General features: G+C 41.2%; 1 protein-coding gene across 1 annotated transcript; it reads right to left on the bottom strand.

The window, feature by feature from the left end:
- Window positions 1-9,768: 9,768 nt before the first annotated feature.
- Window positions 9,769-15,518, bottom strand: LOC116824490 (protein EOLA1). The gene is made up of 3 exons (XM_032779817.1): window positions 15,431-15,518; window positions 13,595-13,889; window positions 9,769-10,672 (listed from the first exon to the last, which is right to left on the bottom strand). Exons 2-3 carry the CDS (start codon window positions 13,845-13,847, stop codon window positions 10,455-10,457), a joined length of 471 nt encoding a protein of 156 aa, XP_032635708.1. The 5' UTR covers window positions 13,848-13,889; window positions 15,431-15,518; the 3' UTR covers window positions 9,769-10,454.
- Window positions 15,519-17,169: the final 1,651 nt, after the last annotated feature.

Raw genomic sequence — 17,169 nt, 5'->3', positions numbered from 1 at the left:
TACTATTTCAGAGCAGTCAAAGAAAAACCAACACATAAGAAGAGGACCCTCAACTCCCTTTCATTAAAATTTAGTGGGGCAATGAGTTACCTTCTAATGACGCCAAAGCCCAAGCGTGCCCCTTTAAATCCTTTGAATTGCAAGGTTTTTATACAATCAGCAACATCTTTTGTTTTTTTGTGGTTCAGTAGTAATGTCAGAGTTTCTTCAGCCATGCATTTCATCATCATTTCCAACAAACCTATAGGATAGGTATTTCCTATCCTAAGTACAGAAGAAAGCTTTGGTATCTTCTATAAGCATGTGTGGATACTGCTGACAAGTAGTGAGTTTTTAATGGTGACCACTCCATTGTCTTGGTCTAATTAGCTTGGATATTTCCCCAAACCTGGCTCACCATGTAGACTGGTTTATGATTTGTTACATAAAGAGATGATTAAAGGCTGTGTGGTCTATTGTTTAGAGTAAAACACTGAGAATCACAGTTCCTGGGTTCTATTTCTAACTCTGCCATTGGCTTGCTGTGTAACCTGGAATAGTCACTAAGCCTTCCTCTACCTTAATGGGAATAATAATATCTACCTCACATTGGTGGTGGGAGGCTTAATGAATAATGTTTGTAAAACACTGTTTTTATTGTGTATTGTTTCTCAAAGGAGATCAATGGATTATGGCTTGGTACTATTCCAAAGCTGTAATAAACATAATTAAATATACTGTGCAGCTCTTTTAATGAAATTTTGTAAGTATAGGAAGAAAAACAATATATGCACTGAACAACAAAGGATAGTCATACCTTAGATTCAAAGTGCTATAAAAAAACTAAGCTGTGACCATTGGCTGCCAGACATGGAGATGTGCTATAGATCTCATTCCATGGCACAGGTGAACTACCTTCTAGAAGCACAAACATCAGAGGTGAGTACTGAAGGAGAGGTCAGTAGCACTAATGGACTATTGACATGTCTATGTGGTCTGGATTTTAATGATTTCTAGAGAAATTTAAAAATGGATCATTTAACAAAGGTGGCCTTTCTTATGCAGTATAAATCCACACTTAAAATCATCAAGTTTGGGCAGAGGCTCATAGACCATAGTAGTGCTATATAATACTACTGTTAACCTATTTAATTCTTGGCTGATTGTATTAGCATGCTTAATTCATTGCCGCATTTTATAACCTTGGTTAGGGCACAGGAGAAAAGAGGTGTCTTTTCCCCATGATTATTAATACAAGCCACTTGTATTATTTGGCAAATAAATTTGAAGCAGCACCATTTTTGTAATTGTCACACACTCAGTCACCCTTAACCTGTGCTCAAATAAGAAATCGAATAGGCAGTGTGCAAAACTGACCCCATAGGAACCAGAAGTGATATGAAAACTGTTTGGATTTTTTGGCATAAACTAATAATTACCAGTCGATTTAATTTTTACTGTTACCAGTGAACACCATTTTAAACTTAGAAAATTTGAGCGAAAATAAACTGAATTTAAGTAGTTCTCAATGTTATTCCAATGTTATTTCAAACAGATCTGCCAATTTATATGTCAGATAACTGAAAATCAGAGACAGCAATAGTTTATTTATCTTTAGAAAGATTCCTGTATACACTAAGAATGAATATTAGCTAATCTTATGTGAACAAGAATATAGCTATTAGTGATGGTCCAAAGCTGACAGGTTTGGATCCAAACTTTTCAAAGTTCAGGGGTGTGTTTATTGAAGATTTTGGCTAGGCCTGTTGCAGAGATAAGGCAAGTTGCAAATTTCAGACCCAGATCTGAATCTCACTAAAATTCAGGTATGTTTGTAACTGGAGGTTTTGGTTCAGTGCTATATATTTTGTGCACACTACAAACACACACAAGTAACACACAAGTAGACAAGGTCAGTGTCCCAAAGTTCTTACAATCTAATGGTTGGATCCTTTTCTCATTAAAGTCTGTAAGTTTCACCCATAATGTCAATGGGGCTGGATGGGGTCCTAAAAGAGACAGGTGGAATATAAACCATAACAGATCAGGAACAATGAGCAGACCATTTTGGAAATGAAACCAGTGATAGGCTAAAAATGTAAGAAGAGATTTGAAGAACAAGCTGGAGATCACTTAGCACATGAGAAAGGAGAGGCTGTCCCTAGCATTGGGGGCAGTGTGAAACAGGCATAAGATCATAGGAAGAATCAGTCAAACAGAGAACTAAAAAGAAAACTGTATAATGTACCATTTGAGCTTGTAAATTCAATTAGATCACTTGTTGAATGGGTCTCTACTGTATCATGTTTACTTTAAAATATCTTAATGTCCCTACTCTTCCCCAAATTAAAAAAAAATAAATTAAGTGAAACAACTCTATCTGAAGCCATTGTCTTCCAGCTGGTTAGGTTACTCTTCAAACCACAGAAAGTGGCCCAAATATATTGGTGAACCTGAGAGTCTAAATCTAACCCAAAGTATGCATTACCCAACTGAAACCCACTCAAGACTCCTTTAGAATTACACCCACTTAACATGTAACTTACAGTTTGCATATTACCTCTGAATTTGGCCTGCTGAGTCTAACTGAGAATCGGAAAGTCTAAGCTGATGTAACTCACATACCAAGGGCCAGACAAAAGAATTGTAGAAAGGAAGAGTGGCAATAGGCCATTTCTCCTTTTATCTTCTTCCAGCTCCTCAGCCATTTAAATTACTCCAATTTAGACTCCGATGTGCACTCTTCTGTATCAGACAGAATCATGTCCACTTACTAAGGAAGTCTAACTTACACCATTTCTAAATGTGGCCAAGCCCAAGCTGCCAGAGATTGCATTTGAGGAGACACCCAAGCAGGATCCTCCTCAGTGTAACAAAGAAGAGGCTGGCAGTACAGTGTTCTCCAGGGGTGCTGTCAGTTCTGGAAGTAGCTCCCCTCCCCCCCCGCCGATTCAAAATAGGCCTGGTTTATGGGCCTTCAGGGAACACTACAAGGCAATCTTTCAGACTGCTGCAGCAGACAAGGGGCTATGATGGAGTTTGGATCTGTGGGGAAAGGCAGGCTGTTTAATTTTATTCTTTGTGTAATTTATGGCAGGATTTCCTAGAGCCCTGGATAGGTGTCCTCTTAATTTTTGTACAATAGTAAAGAAATAATAACCAGTTTGGCCCTGTATATTTTATACCTGCGTAAATAATTTATCCTGCCACCATAACTAGAATTTATGGCATCGCTAGAGTAACAAACCATATATGTCACAGCTATGGTGTTGCTTCACTACCGCAACATTCTAGAACTTCACCTTACACTGTAACCAAGTATTTATCAGGTCTTTAGAACTATCCTGGACTGAGTACAACATTACATTTCCAGGTTTAACTTACTCCATCTAGATTCATGGCTACAAACACTTCAGAAAAAGAAGACAGATTTAAAGTTATGTTTGATATGGCAGTCACGCTAATATCCCCTGACAAAAAAAACCTTCAGTCCTGAAAAAAATCAGAGAAAAAGCTTTCATCAGCACTTTCTTTAATGCTGGACCAGAACATACCAGGAGATTTATCCTGTAAAGGACATTTTGGAAGAACATGCTTATGAAGTGCAAGAAGATGCCAGCTTCTCCAAAAAACTGCATTGCCATAGCTGTAACCAAAGTAAAGTAGAAACAGGTGAGATAAATGTACTTCTTTCTCTCTCCTTTCCCAAAAAACTGTGGAAGATAGTAGAAAGTGATGAGTTCAAGTCTATTGGTTAGCATAATCATGGAGATTGTGTTATAGATGAAATGTGCTTTCAGAGAGAAATCTTAGATCGAAGAGGCATCTTAAGGATTTTTGATACTGATAGCATGAAAAGTTTCATTCGACAACTCAACCTCTACGGATTCAGTAAAATACATAAAAATATCACTTTGCCTCATTTTCAAGCAGAAAAAAACAAAACCATAGCAAGAATACTGGTAAAGTAATAGAAATCTATGTTTTAAATAATTTCTTTGCTTTACAAAAAGGGACACATCCTTGAATCTCAGCCTTTGTGCCCTGGGCATAGCTCAGGAGAAGGTGGAGTACAAACATGGCTTTAAGTTATCTTTGTTCTGCCCCAATTCTTGAGCAGGCAGGCACATGGGTGAGTCACTTGACATAACATAGAGCAGCATGAAGGATGCCGTAGATTACACTAATTGCCCATAACTCCAAGGAGCTGTTCCAAAAACCTGGGATGACTGGGGCACAGGGACAACTGGGCTGTGATGGGTTGGGTGTTCTGTCTGTACCACTTATGAATTTTGGATGATTTTATTGTATCATGAAATGACTGTCATAGAAAGCCTCTATGGATGTAGATCCCCCCAGGGTGAACAGCGCTGTCATGTCTCTGCCAGGCCAGAGCCAATGGTGAATGATCAGCACTCAACGATTGTCTATTGGCACAATAGGTTTGCTCTTCCTCGAAAAAGACACTTCCTCCTCTTGTCTTAGGGGAAGGGGGTTTAGGAAGGCAGAAGTCTGTAAAGGGACCCATGAGGGTAGCTGGGGGAAGAGAGCCATTTTCCACCAGGTTAAGGAGCAGGGTAAGTTAGGTAAAGGGATGGGAGAGCTTTCCTATCTGGTCTCCAAAGTGGGGTGCACACACCCCAGGGGTGTACAGGAGGATCCTTGGAGATGCATGGCAGGAGGAGCTTTTTGTTGTTGTTGCTGCATCAGGCAACTCCGAGCATTTTTTTTTTTTGTTTGCTTCAGCATGGCAGGGGGTGCGTGCTCAAGAGTTTTTTTACTGATGGGGTGCATGATCAAAAAAGTTTGGAGACAACTAGTCTACACCAGGGGTTTGGTGGTTATAGCTACGTCTCTCTGAAGGTGTGGATTTTTCACACCCTTAAGAGGTGTAGCTATACCCATGTAAAAGTCTAAGTATACACCAAGCCTTAGTTAGGGGACTCCTCAGGTCCCTTTAAGTAGAATGTACAGCTGCTTTGTGTTGCTGGAGTAGTGCTGAAGATCTGGCCCCAAATGTCTTCCGCCTACACTGCTAAATATGAAGTAATTTAAAAGTCCTCAAAGTAATATATATTAGAGGATTCTAGCTACATTAATTGTATACAGCAAAATCAAAAGACGGTGTTTAAATAATTTGTTTATATGAACATATCTATGTACTATCTAGAAAAGAGGTCTCAAGTCAGCCTCTACCAAAAAGGCTGATGTGGCTGGCATGTGAGGAAACCTTAAAGTCATAAACAATGTATTTTTGAACTGAGGGTGTTAGCATAGGGAAAAAATAATTTAACAAGAAATATAAATGTATAAATACCAAAACTGTCAATAAATTACTTATGGTGTAAAATTAGGAGTAATGGGATTAATAGGCTTTACTATCAGGAAAAAGCGGTAAAAACCCTCTGGCTTGGGACACTTAAAACGAGATTAGGCAAAGACCTAGAAAAAGTATTGTAGAGAACAACACACCATTGCCTCAGATGGCTAGACTAGATGCATTTTAGGTCTTTTCCTTCTCCAGTTACTATAATTTCACTTAAGTTGAAAAAAAAAAAAAGTCTTTCAAGCTATGAAATTTGAAAGATCTTCATGTCTTACAAAGTGGTCACACTATACCCAGATCCAACATTTTATACTTAGGTAAGACTCCGATTAATTTAAATGGAAGTTTTATCTGACTAAGGGACACAGAACATACAGTAGCTTTTTTATTACTAGAGAGAATCGAGGTTTAGTATGACAGTTCACAGCATGTAGACAATAGGTACCAACATTATTTAGGCAAGGTATCTTATGTCCTTTCACAATTAAAACTCTTTTAACTTATTGTTACATGTTAAATTTAAAAAATGTTGGGATTTGGTTCAGTTGTACCACAATCATATTTTAGAAGAGGGTGCCTGTAAGCCCGTCGTTTGGACCTCGTCCCCTCAGGTGCAGCGAGGAGCCAGGGCACCTGCTACTAGCAGCGGGACGGGTTCCACGCCGGTCCTGTACTAAAGGGTCACGCAAATGAGGTCATGGGCCCTGGCCCTTGGGCAGGGCGGGCAACAAACAGCTCAGGCTCAAGCTCTGGTTCACAGGGGCTGAGCAAAGCAAAGTCTATAGGCCCTGGCCCTTAGGCAGGCGGGGCACCAAACAGTTCAGCCTCTGGCCCTTTGGGGCAGGGCAGAGCGGTAACAAAGTCTAGGGCCTGGCCCTTAGGCAGGGTGGGGCACCAACCAAACTGGAGCACAGCTCAGGGGTGGTAAGGGGAATTCTGCCACCCGCTTCTGGGTGCAGGGGGAACGCAGGCCCACCCACTCCTCTGCGTTCCAGCCCAGGGCCCTGGTAGCGGCATTCGCCGCCAAGGGCGTCAGTGGGATCCGAACCGAAACACACCGACAGGTGATCATAGGGCTCCCACCGAACACACTGACAGGGTGGTCAGTGGGGATCCTGGCCGATACACACGGCCATAGGCTCGGGGCCTTCTGCGGCCTGGCTGTCGTCAGCCACCCCCGGGCTATTCCAACTTCCCCCTCCCCTGGTACCTGTCTCCTCGGTCGGCGCAGTCCGGTGGGTCCCAGACCATAGGTTCTTGGAGAACTGGGGGAGAAGACAGCTCTGGTGGCTCCTCCGGCCATGGGGCGCAGGGTAGTTCAGGCTGAGGGTCCTCAGGAACCCGGCAAGGGCAGGTCCGGCCAGCGCTCCTCGGGATGCGAGCACAGGGCAAGCTGGCGAGCGGGAGCTCAGGCCTCTACGTCTTGTGCTCTTCGGCGCCCTGGCGCAACTGAGCTCTGGGCCCTGGCTTTTATACTTCCTGTCCCGCCCCTTGACTTCCAGGGGGCGGGGACAGGCAGTACTGGCTCCGCCCACGGAGGTGCCTGCTCTGGCTCTTCCCCCTCAGGTGCGGCAGGCAGCCAGGGCGCCTCCTTCTTACAGTGCCCCTTTCTCATTCAGAGAATGAAGAGAAGAGTTGGCATCAAAAGTAATGAACAGCCAAATCCCATCAGTCCTAATCTGAAGAGAAGAAAGCCAGCTGCTCCAAAGAAATATATTTCCTTTCAAGATTCAGTTCAGCCAAATGTTTCTTGTAAACAAGGTGTTTGCAAATCAACGCATAGCAATCTACAAAATAATTCAATAAATGCAGGGAATGGCAAAATGAACCATTCCTACCCAGTCTCTACACCATGGCCTTTGGAAAATGGAACTGAAAACTCCATTCAAAATGGTATTTATAACCAGCAAAGAAATCCATCTATGGATACTAATGCCACCAGCTCAATTTGTCCATATTTTCCTCTGACTTCACAAACAGGGCTTGAACCCTCAATGGAACTCCACCGTTTACCTTCAACTTACCAGTACTTTGTGTTCATGAATGCTCAGTTTACTACTTTAATGTCCTTTTGGAACCCCTGGTTTTCAATGCTGATGGCAGCAACTTCATCTATTCCTTTGACAGAAACTCTCAACCAACAGTTTACTTTTCCAGGTCAGACATGTTCTTTATGCAACTGCTATGGTAACACTGAGCCTTCTGCCAGCTGTGATTCTGCAAATTCAAATTCTGCAAAACTCTTGTGACTGACAAATTACAGTTTATAATGGCTGAACCAGATCATGTCTTTTAAAAACAATATACAATTAAACTGGTTAAAAAGTCTAAGTAATGGGAGTATTTATTTCTTCTCTACACTTAGTTTCCCAGGTAGCCAGCATAAACAAGCCTGAGTTAGAGATTCTTAAAAATGCATGCTTCCACCTACCAGATATAAAACAAGTCAAGCAGTAGTACTCTAACAGATCTTTTAGACATAGGGCTCATATACCCCAATCCTGGCACTCAGAACTTCACAGAACTGGGGCCCGTCTGTAGAAGTCCATTCCTTTGGCATGATTCCCAGTGAAGGTTTAAGGGAAAAAGATCTAATTATCTGTAAACTTCTTGCATTTGTACTAGTACTTCACAACTATTATTAAAAAAAAACAGACTCTCAAAAAGTAAGTTTCTGTTTTGTAGCCACAACATTAACTCCCTGCAGCATTACATTCAGTTCACTTCAGTGCCAGAAAAGATACTGACAAATTGGCGAGAGTTCAAAGAACTATAATAGTTGTAGGGATTGGCTTATCAGGAACAATTATAAAAGGCTTGTATAAAAAAAAAGCCAAGAAAAAAAACAAAGTGGAGGAAGGAAAGTGTATTTGAAGGGTGCAGGTACCTCAGTTGGAGAATTATTTAGGGAAATTCCAAGAAGGGAACTAGAATTAACAGGATGAAGTTAAAAATGGAAAAATGAAAAACTTCCTGGCAATGAGATCTCTGTCACTGTCTAATAGTCTTCAGCTGAGCTGGTGGAAGCCACCTGGGGACATATAAAGCTGTGTAGATAAACATTAGAAAATGTACTCCAGGGAAGAATTCTGTTCTGGCCATTGGGAGATAGACCTATTCGGAAATCCAGTCTCTTTCATTTCTAGTTTCAAGGAGTCCAGAATTCTGTGACAATTTAGATACCCACAATCTTCATATTTAAAAATCATAAGGGTAGTAACAATTACATTTAACCCATATTTGCATTGAGACATCTAAATTTCTATTAACAGTTACATTTCCTCCACTGAAGAGGAGGGGACAGGGGAGTAACAATATGGTAAAAATCTATCTTAAGTGATCAGAGGAGAGGCTGAAAAATATGCTAAATTTAAAGCTCAGAATTATAAAACAGTATATAGCTCCAGATGAATTTATTTGAAAGTGGAAATGGGAAAACTAAAAGAGGTTGAAATATGTTCAGTGATCTTAATCAGAAGTCCAAAGCAATATGGCAATCTTTATTTTAAGGAACACCCTCACCCCTACCAAGCTCAGGTACCTGGACTTCATGCAAGAAGAGAACCACAGAGATACCCAAAATTTCAGAAGTGGTAACACAAGCATTTCATCAGTGCCGCAATAGCATCTTAAATACACGTTCCCCGTCATGCAGAGGAGACTTATTAATGGATCCATATAATTGCAAAACCATCAACTACTCTTCCTCCCCAGCCCAGCCTGCCTCCTCTAGCTGTGTGTGTCAGGTCACAGAGGGTTCTATGGAGTAGAGTGCTATGGTGGGCAAGGACAGTGGGGCCCTGTGCAGGAGCCAATATTCAATGTGACTGCTCTAGCTGGGGCCTGAGGTCAGGCCTGAATTTGCCCCGTGTCAATTAATTTGTAATCTTTGAGCACAAAAGTGATTTTTTTGTGCTTAAATTTTAATTCAGTATTTAATTCCCCACCATTTACTAGTGTTTTCCATCTTAAATTAGAATACTAAAATCTATTGCATTTGTTCAGTTACACTTTTTACAAATGCATCTATAACAACAAACATGTTCTTGTTCTCCCAAGTACTAATCATGCTACAGAGTCTATAAAGGGGAACCAAAAACTCTATCATTAATGCAAAGGAGTGTCTGAATATTATTAGATATAACTTCTATTTATATAGCACTTTTGATGCCAAAGGATAAAAGGCACTTTATAAACTTAAACTGTTATAAAGAAATTGCATCATCCCACCAATGAAATGTAACTACCGCTGGAAAGCACAGCAGCACGTAGCAACACCAACTACCCTCTTAGGGTAGGAGGTGAAGGAGAATACTGTACAAGAAATTGTAATGGGAATTTGAATAGGCAGACTGAATCCATAATTTGAACTAAATTTAAAGGGAAAGCTAGATATTACACTGCACGTTTTTGTTTTGTTACTACCTACGTATGTAGGGAAAAATTAAATGCTTACAAACATCTGAGCAGAAATTCATATTTTATTTCAAAATAAGACCTATGTCCTAGAATCAGAGTTCTGAAACACTGATGCTGAATTTTAAGTTTTAGGATTAAAGGAGGACTAATTTAAACACATGCTTAACTTTACTTACATGAAGAGTTCTTCTGAAATTAAAAAAAAATTATAGAAGTCAATAAGACTATTCATATGCATAAATCTTTCTAGGACCAGGGCCCAAGTTTTTATTTACAACAAATATAACTGAACACTTTTTCATTCCATTATCATCCCATAGCCTGATGCAGCCACACCTCCTTTTAGGTTTCAACATTTAAAATAGGTACATCTATATATCAGTATATTAAAAAAATTAAAATTTACAAAATTGTCCATGTGTACACATACAAGACACTTAAAAAACAATATAGACATCAATAATGGTCCTTATAATGACATCTCTTCATTAGTTGGTAGAAAAATAATTCCATACATTTTCTCATTATTTCAACTTCTTATTATGGGGTCACAAAAAACAGACAAAACTCAAATCAGTTTTTGCCTCATATCGATTGCTATAAAAACCATTCACCACGAATACATGCCAGATGACAGCTTGGGGAAAAAAATAAAATCACCTACATATATGAAGCTAAACTAATGACATCTGACACTACAGCTTTACACTCAGGTAGGCACAAATATAGCTTAATGTTCCAAAGGGATCAGTTCCTCTGGGATATCCACTTGCCATACATCTTTGCCCCCTTTAGCAGGAATTGGTTTCAGTAGCCATCTTGGATTTGAAACAACAGTCAAGTATTTCTGCTCCAGGCTAGTGAGTACAGCTTGATTTTCCAACTCCAAAATCTTTTCAGGAGATACATTTTCTGGATACTGTGAGGTCTCTCCAATGTCAACTAGCCCTGTATTATAAATACAAAAGTTATTTGGCAGATTAGTTCCCCTCCCCAACAGAAGTGTTCCAAAATAAATTCTCAACAACTTCCCAGTCCACAATTTATAATATAAGGTCTCTACATCCACTATACACACCTTAAACAACAAGTGTCAATCTCTGCAAAAGGCAGCCTGTGTGACTCAAGATGAAAAGAAAGATGAGCAGAAGAATGCGGCTATAAGATTAATAACTCAGTGCAATGTAATTCTGTTAAAAAGAAGTTCTGCGACTATTGAGGTATTATTGAAAACTTGAGAGCCAAATTCAGCCCAGGAACAGCTCCTCTTAAAAAACAGAACTGTGCTCACTTATAAGAACTGAATTTGCCCCTATTTTATTAAAATATCAACAAAAGAAAGTAAAAGGAGTACTAGACAGCAGGAACTTTCATATCTTTCCACGATTCAAATTTTTTGAAATAAAGTCCAAATAAATCTTCATTCCTTTTCACAGTTTAGCATGTGATTTAGGCAGAGATTATAAATCTACATACCACCTAACAATTTTCAGTACTGTACAGCTGGAACAATATTTTGGTATACGTAATAAACTGTTCCTAAGGAAATAAAAATATTAAAATGAAAATGCAAGAGTTGATCGGATAAAAGAACTGATACAGATGAGGCCAAAACAACAAAAAATGGATGCAAACTTCATAACTACACATATAGTACATCTACTTCAACATAATTTAAAGCAAAGAAACAACACTTCTGTCCTAATTTTGTACCACAGTAATAAACTTCCCCATTGCCCAAACAATAAAAAACAATATTTGGAGTATTCAACCATTTCCACAATTGAAGGAGGCAGCCATCAAAATAATGTCCTAACATGACATGAAAAGCATGCCATGACTTCATTTAACTATACGAGCACTGTAAAATAATATCAGCAAGAGGACTCAGAAGCTCAACATGCAAGAAAATACATGTAAAAATCAGCATTTTTAGTAAATTTAGCATCTGGTCCATTTTAGACCCTCTCAAACAATTACAAGCTGGGCACAAACCTACTAATTTTTACAGCCTTGAAAGCAGCAGTGTCTAAAAAAGAAAAAAGCTCAAGGGGCCATACTGAATACTCCATTTTCCTTGACTCAAGAAGAGCAAACTGAGTCCTATCCTTCTCTAGCTACAAGTCCCACATCTCACGAGGGAAGCATGCCACAAGAGGAGGCAAAACTACCTTCTCCTCTAGATCCAGTAGAATTCGAGAACTGCTGGTAGAGGTGGTTCAGGAGGCAGTACCCCCCTACAGTCTCCCTGTGCCCACTGACCAGATTCAAATCCTTTAGTTTGTCAAAAAGCTAGAAGACGCAACTCAGGGAAAACATTTTCAATTTGTAATCAAATTTCTTTTTTTAACACAGTCACCCTTAAGGCCACAATTTAAACCCTTCAAGGGCCACAAATGGACACCACTGCTGACCATACCAGCAGGCCAGATTGTGGGTTGGACACCACTGCTTCAGAGCAAGTGTTAAAACAGTTTTATAATTAAACTTGTCAGAATGTGTTTTTGTTTTTTTAATCATTTCAATGGATATGTTTATTTTTTAGCATTCTTTTTAGATTGTTGTAGATTTTCATGTTCATAGTTGCTGGAAACTATGAAGTAGAGATCAGCCAACAGATTTTAGACAGTAAATTTTGTATTTTAATGGATACAAGGCTTTAACTCTTCAAATCTCAAACTGTCAACCTCACATGTCAAAATATACAAAGTAAATATTCTTAAATCAAACTCTAATAAATTCTCAAGCTTTTTTTTTTTTTTAACTTTGCCTATCTGTAAATTTAAATTATTGATTGACATTTTTATGCGTCAGTTTATATGTCTGCAGTGAAACTGATGTTTACTGACATTTACCAATAAAAAAACTAATCGTTCCAAGCCTAGTTACAATCAGCAAAGTAAGTAAAAGTGAAATATTTTAATACAAAGGTGCATATATGTTAAGTCAGTGGTTCTCAAAGCTGGTCTGCTGCTTGTTCAGGGAAAGCCCCTGGCAGGCTGGGATGGTTTGTTTACCTGCTGCATCCACAGGTTTGGCCAATCGCGGCTCCCACTAGCCACTCCAGGCCAATGGGGGCTGCAGGAAGCGGCACAGGCTGAGGGATGTGCACACACATACACACAATTTGGTGCAAACAACTGCTATCTGCTTAAATTATTCCAAAACCTTAGTGCACACACAAGTTTGCATCCAAAAAATTTACTGGCCCCAATGGTATTTGTGGGTTTAAAATTCTAATATTTCCATGTATATTAGGCTACTGAACATGCTCACACAAAGATTAGAATGTTTAGGGAGTATGAATTAGCATAGACATACTTCCAGTAACAGGCATGCGTGCATGCAACTTTGTGTGCTCATGAAAGAGAGAGATGGGAGAGGGTGCTGGCATTCGAAAATTTAAGCCCCAATCCTGCAGATACCTATGCATGAGCTTTACTTTCTGTGTGTAAAGTTGCCTCATTGACTTCAATGCCACTACTCATAGAACCTAAAGTTAAAACTTGTACATAAGCCTTGGCAGGATTGGCACCTTACAGTCACTTTTCTAAGTTCAGCTATTCTTTAAGATTCCATATACTGCTTTACAACTATCAGCCCAAATATGATCATATTTCCACCTACTCAATCTCACTGATATCAATAAGGTTGCACAAGTGGAAAGGACAGCAAAATCTAGCCTTTTGTATTTATTTGGTATTTTATTTTTAATGTTTTTGTGAACTTTACAGTACCTCACAAAAAATTACAGTTATAAAAAAAAATTGTCTAGAAACAGATTACAAAATTTGTGCTTAAGAAACTGTGTTTACAAATTTAAAACATGCTTAGGACTGCGTGCAATAAAAAAAGATCAATACTGCTTACCAGCAATAACTCCTCTGCCAAATTTTTCCCCTTTAGCTAGTAACTCTTGAACCTGCGCAGGTGTCATGCCAAGTCTATTCAGAAGAATCTCTTTCCATGTTTCATCTTCCCAGTCCTTAAAAGCTATGTGAATAGCAATAGTGCAGTTCTTGTAGTCTACCAGCAAAGGACGCCAACGAGTCTCTATTGTTTTGACTTTGTTCAAAACCAATCCAGCATAAGGTTGCCGGAAGGAAAGACAGCCAAATATCATCTTTCTTCAGCGTCACTCTTTACCTTATATTTCTCTCATATCCTGTTCAGTTTATAAAGGAAGGAAAAAATAATTAGTTTAGCACAATATCCTGATGTCCAGGACTTGAAAAATCTAGCAGAGGCCACAGAAAACTAATGCATCTGCCTGCACAACAGTCTTGGGAAGTTTTGCAAAATATTCTGATTATTCAAATTACTGTACCTTCAGAATGCCTTAGAATTTCTAGAAAGGAATAGTGAGCTTTCAGATATTTAATCTGTCTTGAAATGCCAAAAATTAGATTATGATCTGTTACATTGGTATCTATTATTATTTGTAAGGTAGTGGCTAGAAGCTCCAACCAAGATCAGGGCCCCATTGTAACAGGGCAGTGAACAAACACAGAGTGAGAGACTGCTGGACAATGTTACAATTTAAATAGACAAGTCAAACAGAGGGTGGGAGATAGGAAATATTATCCCCATTTTACCAGAAAAAAAACCTTTGGTAGAGCCAAGAACTGAACTCAGACCTCCTAAGTCCTAGTCCACAAGATCTGTCACCATAACTGAGATCAGAAACTAGCTACAAGTATTTACAAATAGAAATTAAACCTTCCCCATTAGTTTTCAGCCCATATCATTGAGAATGTTTGGGAAGAAAGAAGCAAAATGCAAGAAGACATGGGAACAAGAGTGGGAGCAGGACACAAAATGAATCATTAGTCTTGCAGGTTTGGAAGAGTGAGGGAGGAGTTGGAAGACAGAGGAGCTGAGAGGCAGGAGTTAAATTGTCCTGTGCCTTGTAGGCAAGGGCAAGAAACTAAAAATCAAATGAGGTGGGCCTCCGAAAGCCAACAAAGATATTTGAAGAGGGTTTGACCTGCCCAGAGTGGCAGACAAGATGGAAATATACTAAATCTAAGTAGGTTTGTTTTTTCAAACACAGTGAAAACAGTATGTTGTTTGTTTGCAAATCAAATGCTGGGGCACTGTGCTACAGAGCAGGAAGGCCAACATATTAGAACAACAACCTGTGGCAAGAAGTAAACAAACAGCATCCAGGGGAATTAAATGTTTAACAATCCTGTACACTCAACAGTATGAGGTGTTTTCGCTAGCACAGCAAATTCATTTTATATATGGTATTTATCCTGACAGTGCCCAGTAAAACTATTACTTATAATAATAATAAAAAAATTATTCAAGTTGTCTCACAGGAGAGCCACTTGCACCATTCATATGGGGGCTGTTCAACAGCCAACCAAGTGCTGACTCAGGGCCCCTCTCACTCTTCACACTGGGGTTGCCCCCCCCATCAAAACTCAGGCCCCTCACACTCTTGGGTTCTTCCCCCATTAACTCAGGGCCCCCCTCACCTTTGGGCTCCCTCCCCCGCCTCTATCAACTCAGGTCTCCTCACACTCTTGGGCTGCCCCCCACCATCGACTCAGGGCCCCCCTCACCTTTGGGCTCCCTCCCCCGCCACCATCAACTCAGGCCTCCTCACACTCTTGGGCTCCGCCCCCCATCACCTCAGGCCCCCCCTGCCCCCTTCACAGGGGGGTTAACACCCGCCCCACGCGCCCCCTGGGCCCTTACCAATCAGCTCGCCGCTTCCTCAGCCGCTCCCGTCTCTCCCTCGCGCTGAGGGTCCTCCAGTGACTCTCCCGCCGCTGCCACTCGCCACCAGGCCTCGCCCCGCCCGTCTGCCCGCCCACAGCCGCCGCGGCGTTCGCCACCCGCCGGCAGAGCTCGCGACTCGGCGCAGCTGGGGAGGGGAGGAGCCGGCGCGCTGCTTGGCCCTGACCTGAGGGGAAGGGGGAGCGGGGAGGACCCGACACCCTCACGTCGGGGGCCTAGGCCGCCGCCTGTGGGCGGTTTAGTGACAGCGGGAAGAGAAGCCGGGGGGTGCGGGGGGTTGGTGAGTTCAGGGCCCCCACCCCCTTTAATGCCCGCGCCAGGCCCCCTCCCGCACAATCACCTGGGCCGAGCCAGCGGCAAACGAGCTGGACCCAGTTCGTCTCCATCGTTCTTGCTTGGGGCGGTGACCTGACCTGAGCTGGGACCCCGGGGTGCCTCGCCTTCCCCTGACACCAGCTTGCCCCCCCCCCCGGCTCCTTCCTGGGGGGTAGGGAGGATGAAGGTAGCAAGCTGGGGTAGCCCTGCAGCGCTGTGAGGTTGTTGCCTTGGAGGGCACTAGCTGGCACAGGGTGGTCTTAGGTAATAGCAGGGAGCCTCTGGATGCTTGGGCGTGTTTCTGCCTCCAGATACTGTGCTGTTTAGCGCTAGATCAAAACAAACAAGTATTGATACTTCCTATCCGATATTTCACCCCAAATCACTCTTGCTCTGTAAAATCTGAACATCAGAGGTTGAAGTTTATTCAGCACTAGACTTGTTTGATATATGCAAACTCTTTGCATCTGCTGGCCAGTTCCAGTGAATCAGCTGGTTTTGCCTCTCTTCCGCCTGCCTGCTCTGCAGCCAGATTGGGCCTTCTCCACACTATATTTTGTCTCTTAAATTGCTACCAGCGGTGGAGCTCTGCTGGTAGTATTAACACTAGGTTTATTGATGTAAATTGTCTTCTGCTTGTTTCTGGTAGTTTAACTATTTACTGTTCTGGTTAAAATGCTGGCAGATGGTCTTTGTTAGCTCCTCCACCCTTACAGAACTGCCCTGGTGTTTGCAGCAATGGATAATTTTAAGGAAAAAAAAAAGTGTAGAAACAATCTTACAATTTGAAAAGTTCGGTAAATAGAACAGGATGAGAGTGAGTCAGACTGCTGCCAGGCAAGCAGCATCTTCCCCGTCCCTCCCTGCTAATGGTCCACTGATTTTGGGGGCGGGGAGGGGCAGAGAGAGAGGTCTGTAGGGAGCAGCAGCTCAAAGTAGACAGAAAGCAAAATATGCTTTCAGGAGAGTCAAAAAGACATCTAGTGGAAGGTGCAAAAGTAGAAGAGTGAGATCAAGGGGGATGGGAAAAGGTAGAGGCAGACATCGAAACAGACAGGAAGAAATAGTAAGAAAATAACAGCTTTTAGGTTCAGTGAATTTTATCTTATTTGTTCTTCCATTTAATTGCTTTTGTCCGGCATGCACTCCACAGCCACATTGAAGGGATAGTGTTGCACTAGGGATTTGAAGGTGAACTGATAATTAACAAATAATTGTTAGTGGCATAGGATAACTCAGCACAGTTTCAAAGTACAGTGTTTTTGTTTCCCTCTGTGGCCAATAGCTCCTTTTCTAAAGGATACCCCAGCAGATACTGGGCTCAACCCCATAGGAATCTGCAAGGGAAATCTTGTATAATATTTAATGTTTTTGTAATTTTT

The sequence above is a fragment of the Chelonoidis abingdonii genome, chromosome 8 (assembly GCF_003597395.2).
Source record: "Chelonoidis abingdonii isolate Lonesome George chromosome 8, CheloAbing_2.0, whole genome shotgun sequence".
NCBI lineage: Eukaryota > Metazoa > Chordata > Testudines > Testudinidae > Chelonoidis > Chelonoidis abingdonii.
This window is presented reverse-complemented; position numbering and strand designations above follow the sequence as displayed.

Coding starts and splice junctions, on each gene's coding strand:
- LOC116824490 (XM_032779817.1), bottom strand. CDS start 13,847: ATGATATTTGGCTGTCTTTCCTTCCGGCAACCTTATGCTGGATTGGTT. Junction 10,673..13,594: donor TGGCAGAGGAGTTATTGCTG/GTAAGCAGTATT, acceptor TTTATAATACAG/GGCTAGTTGACATTGGAGAG.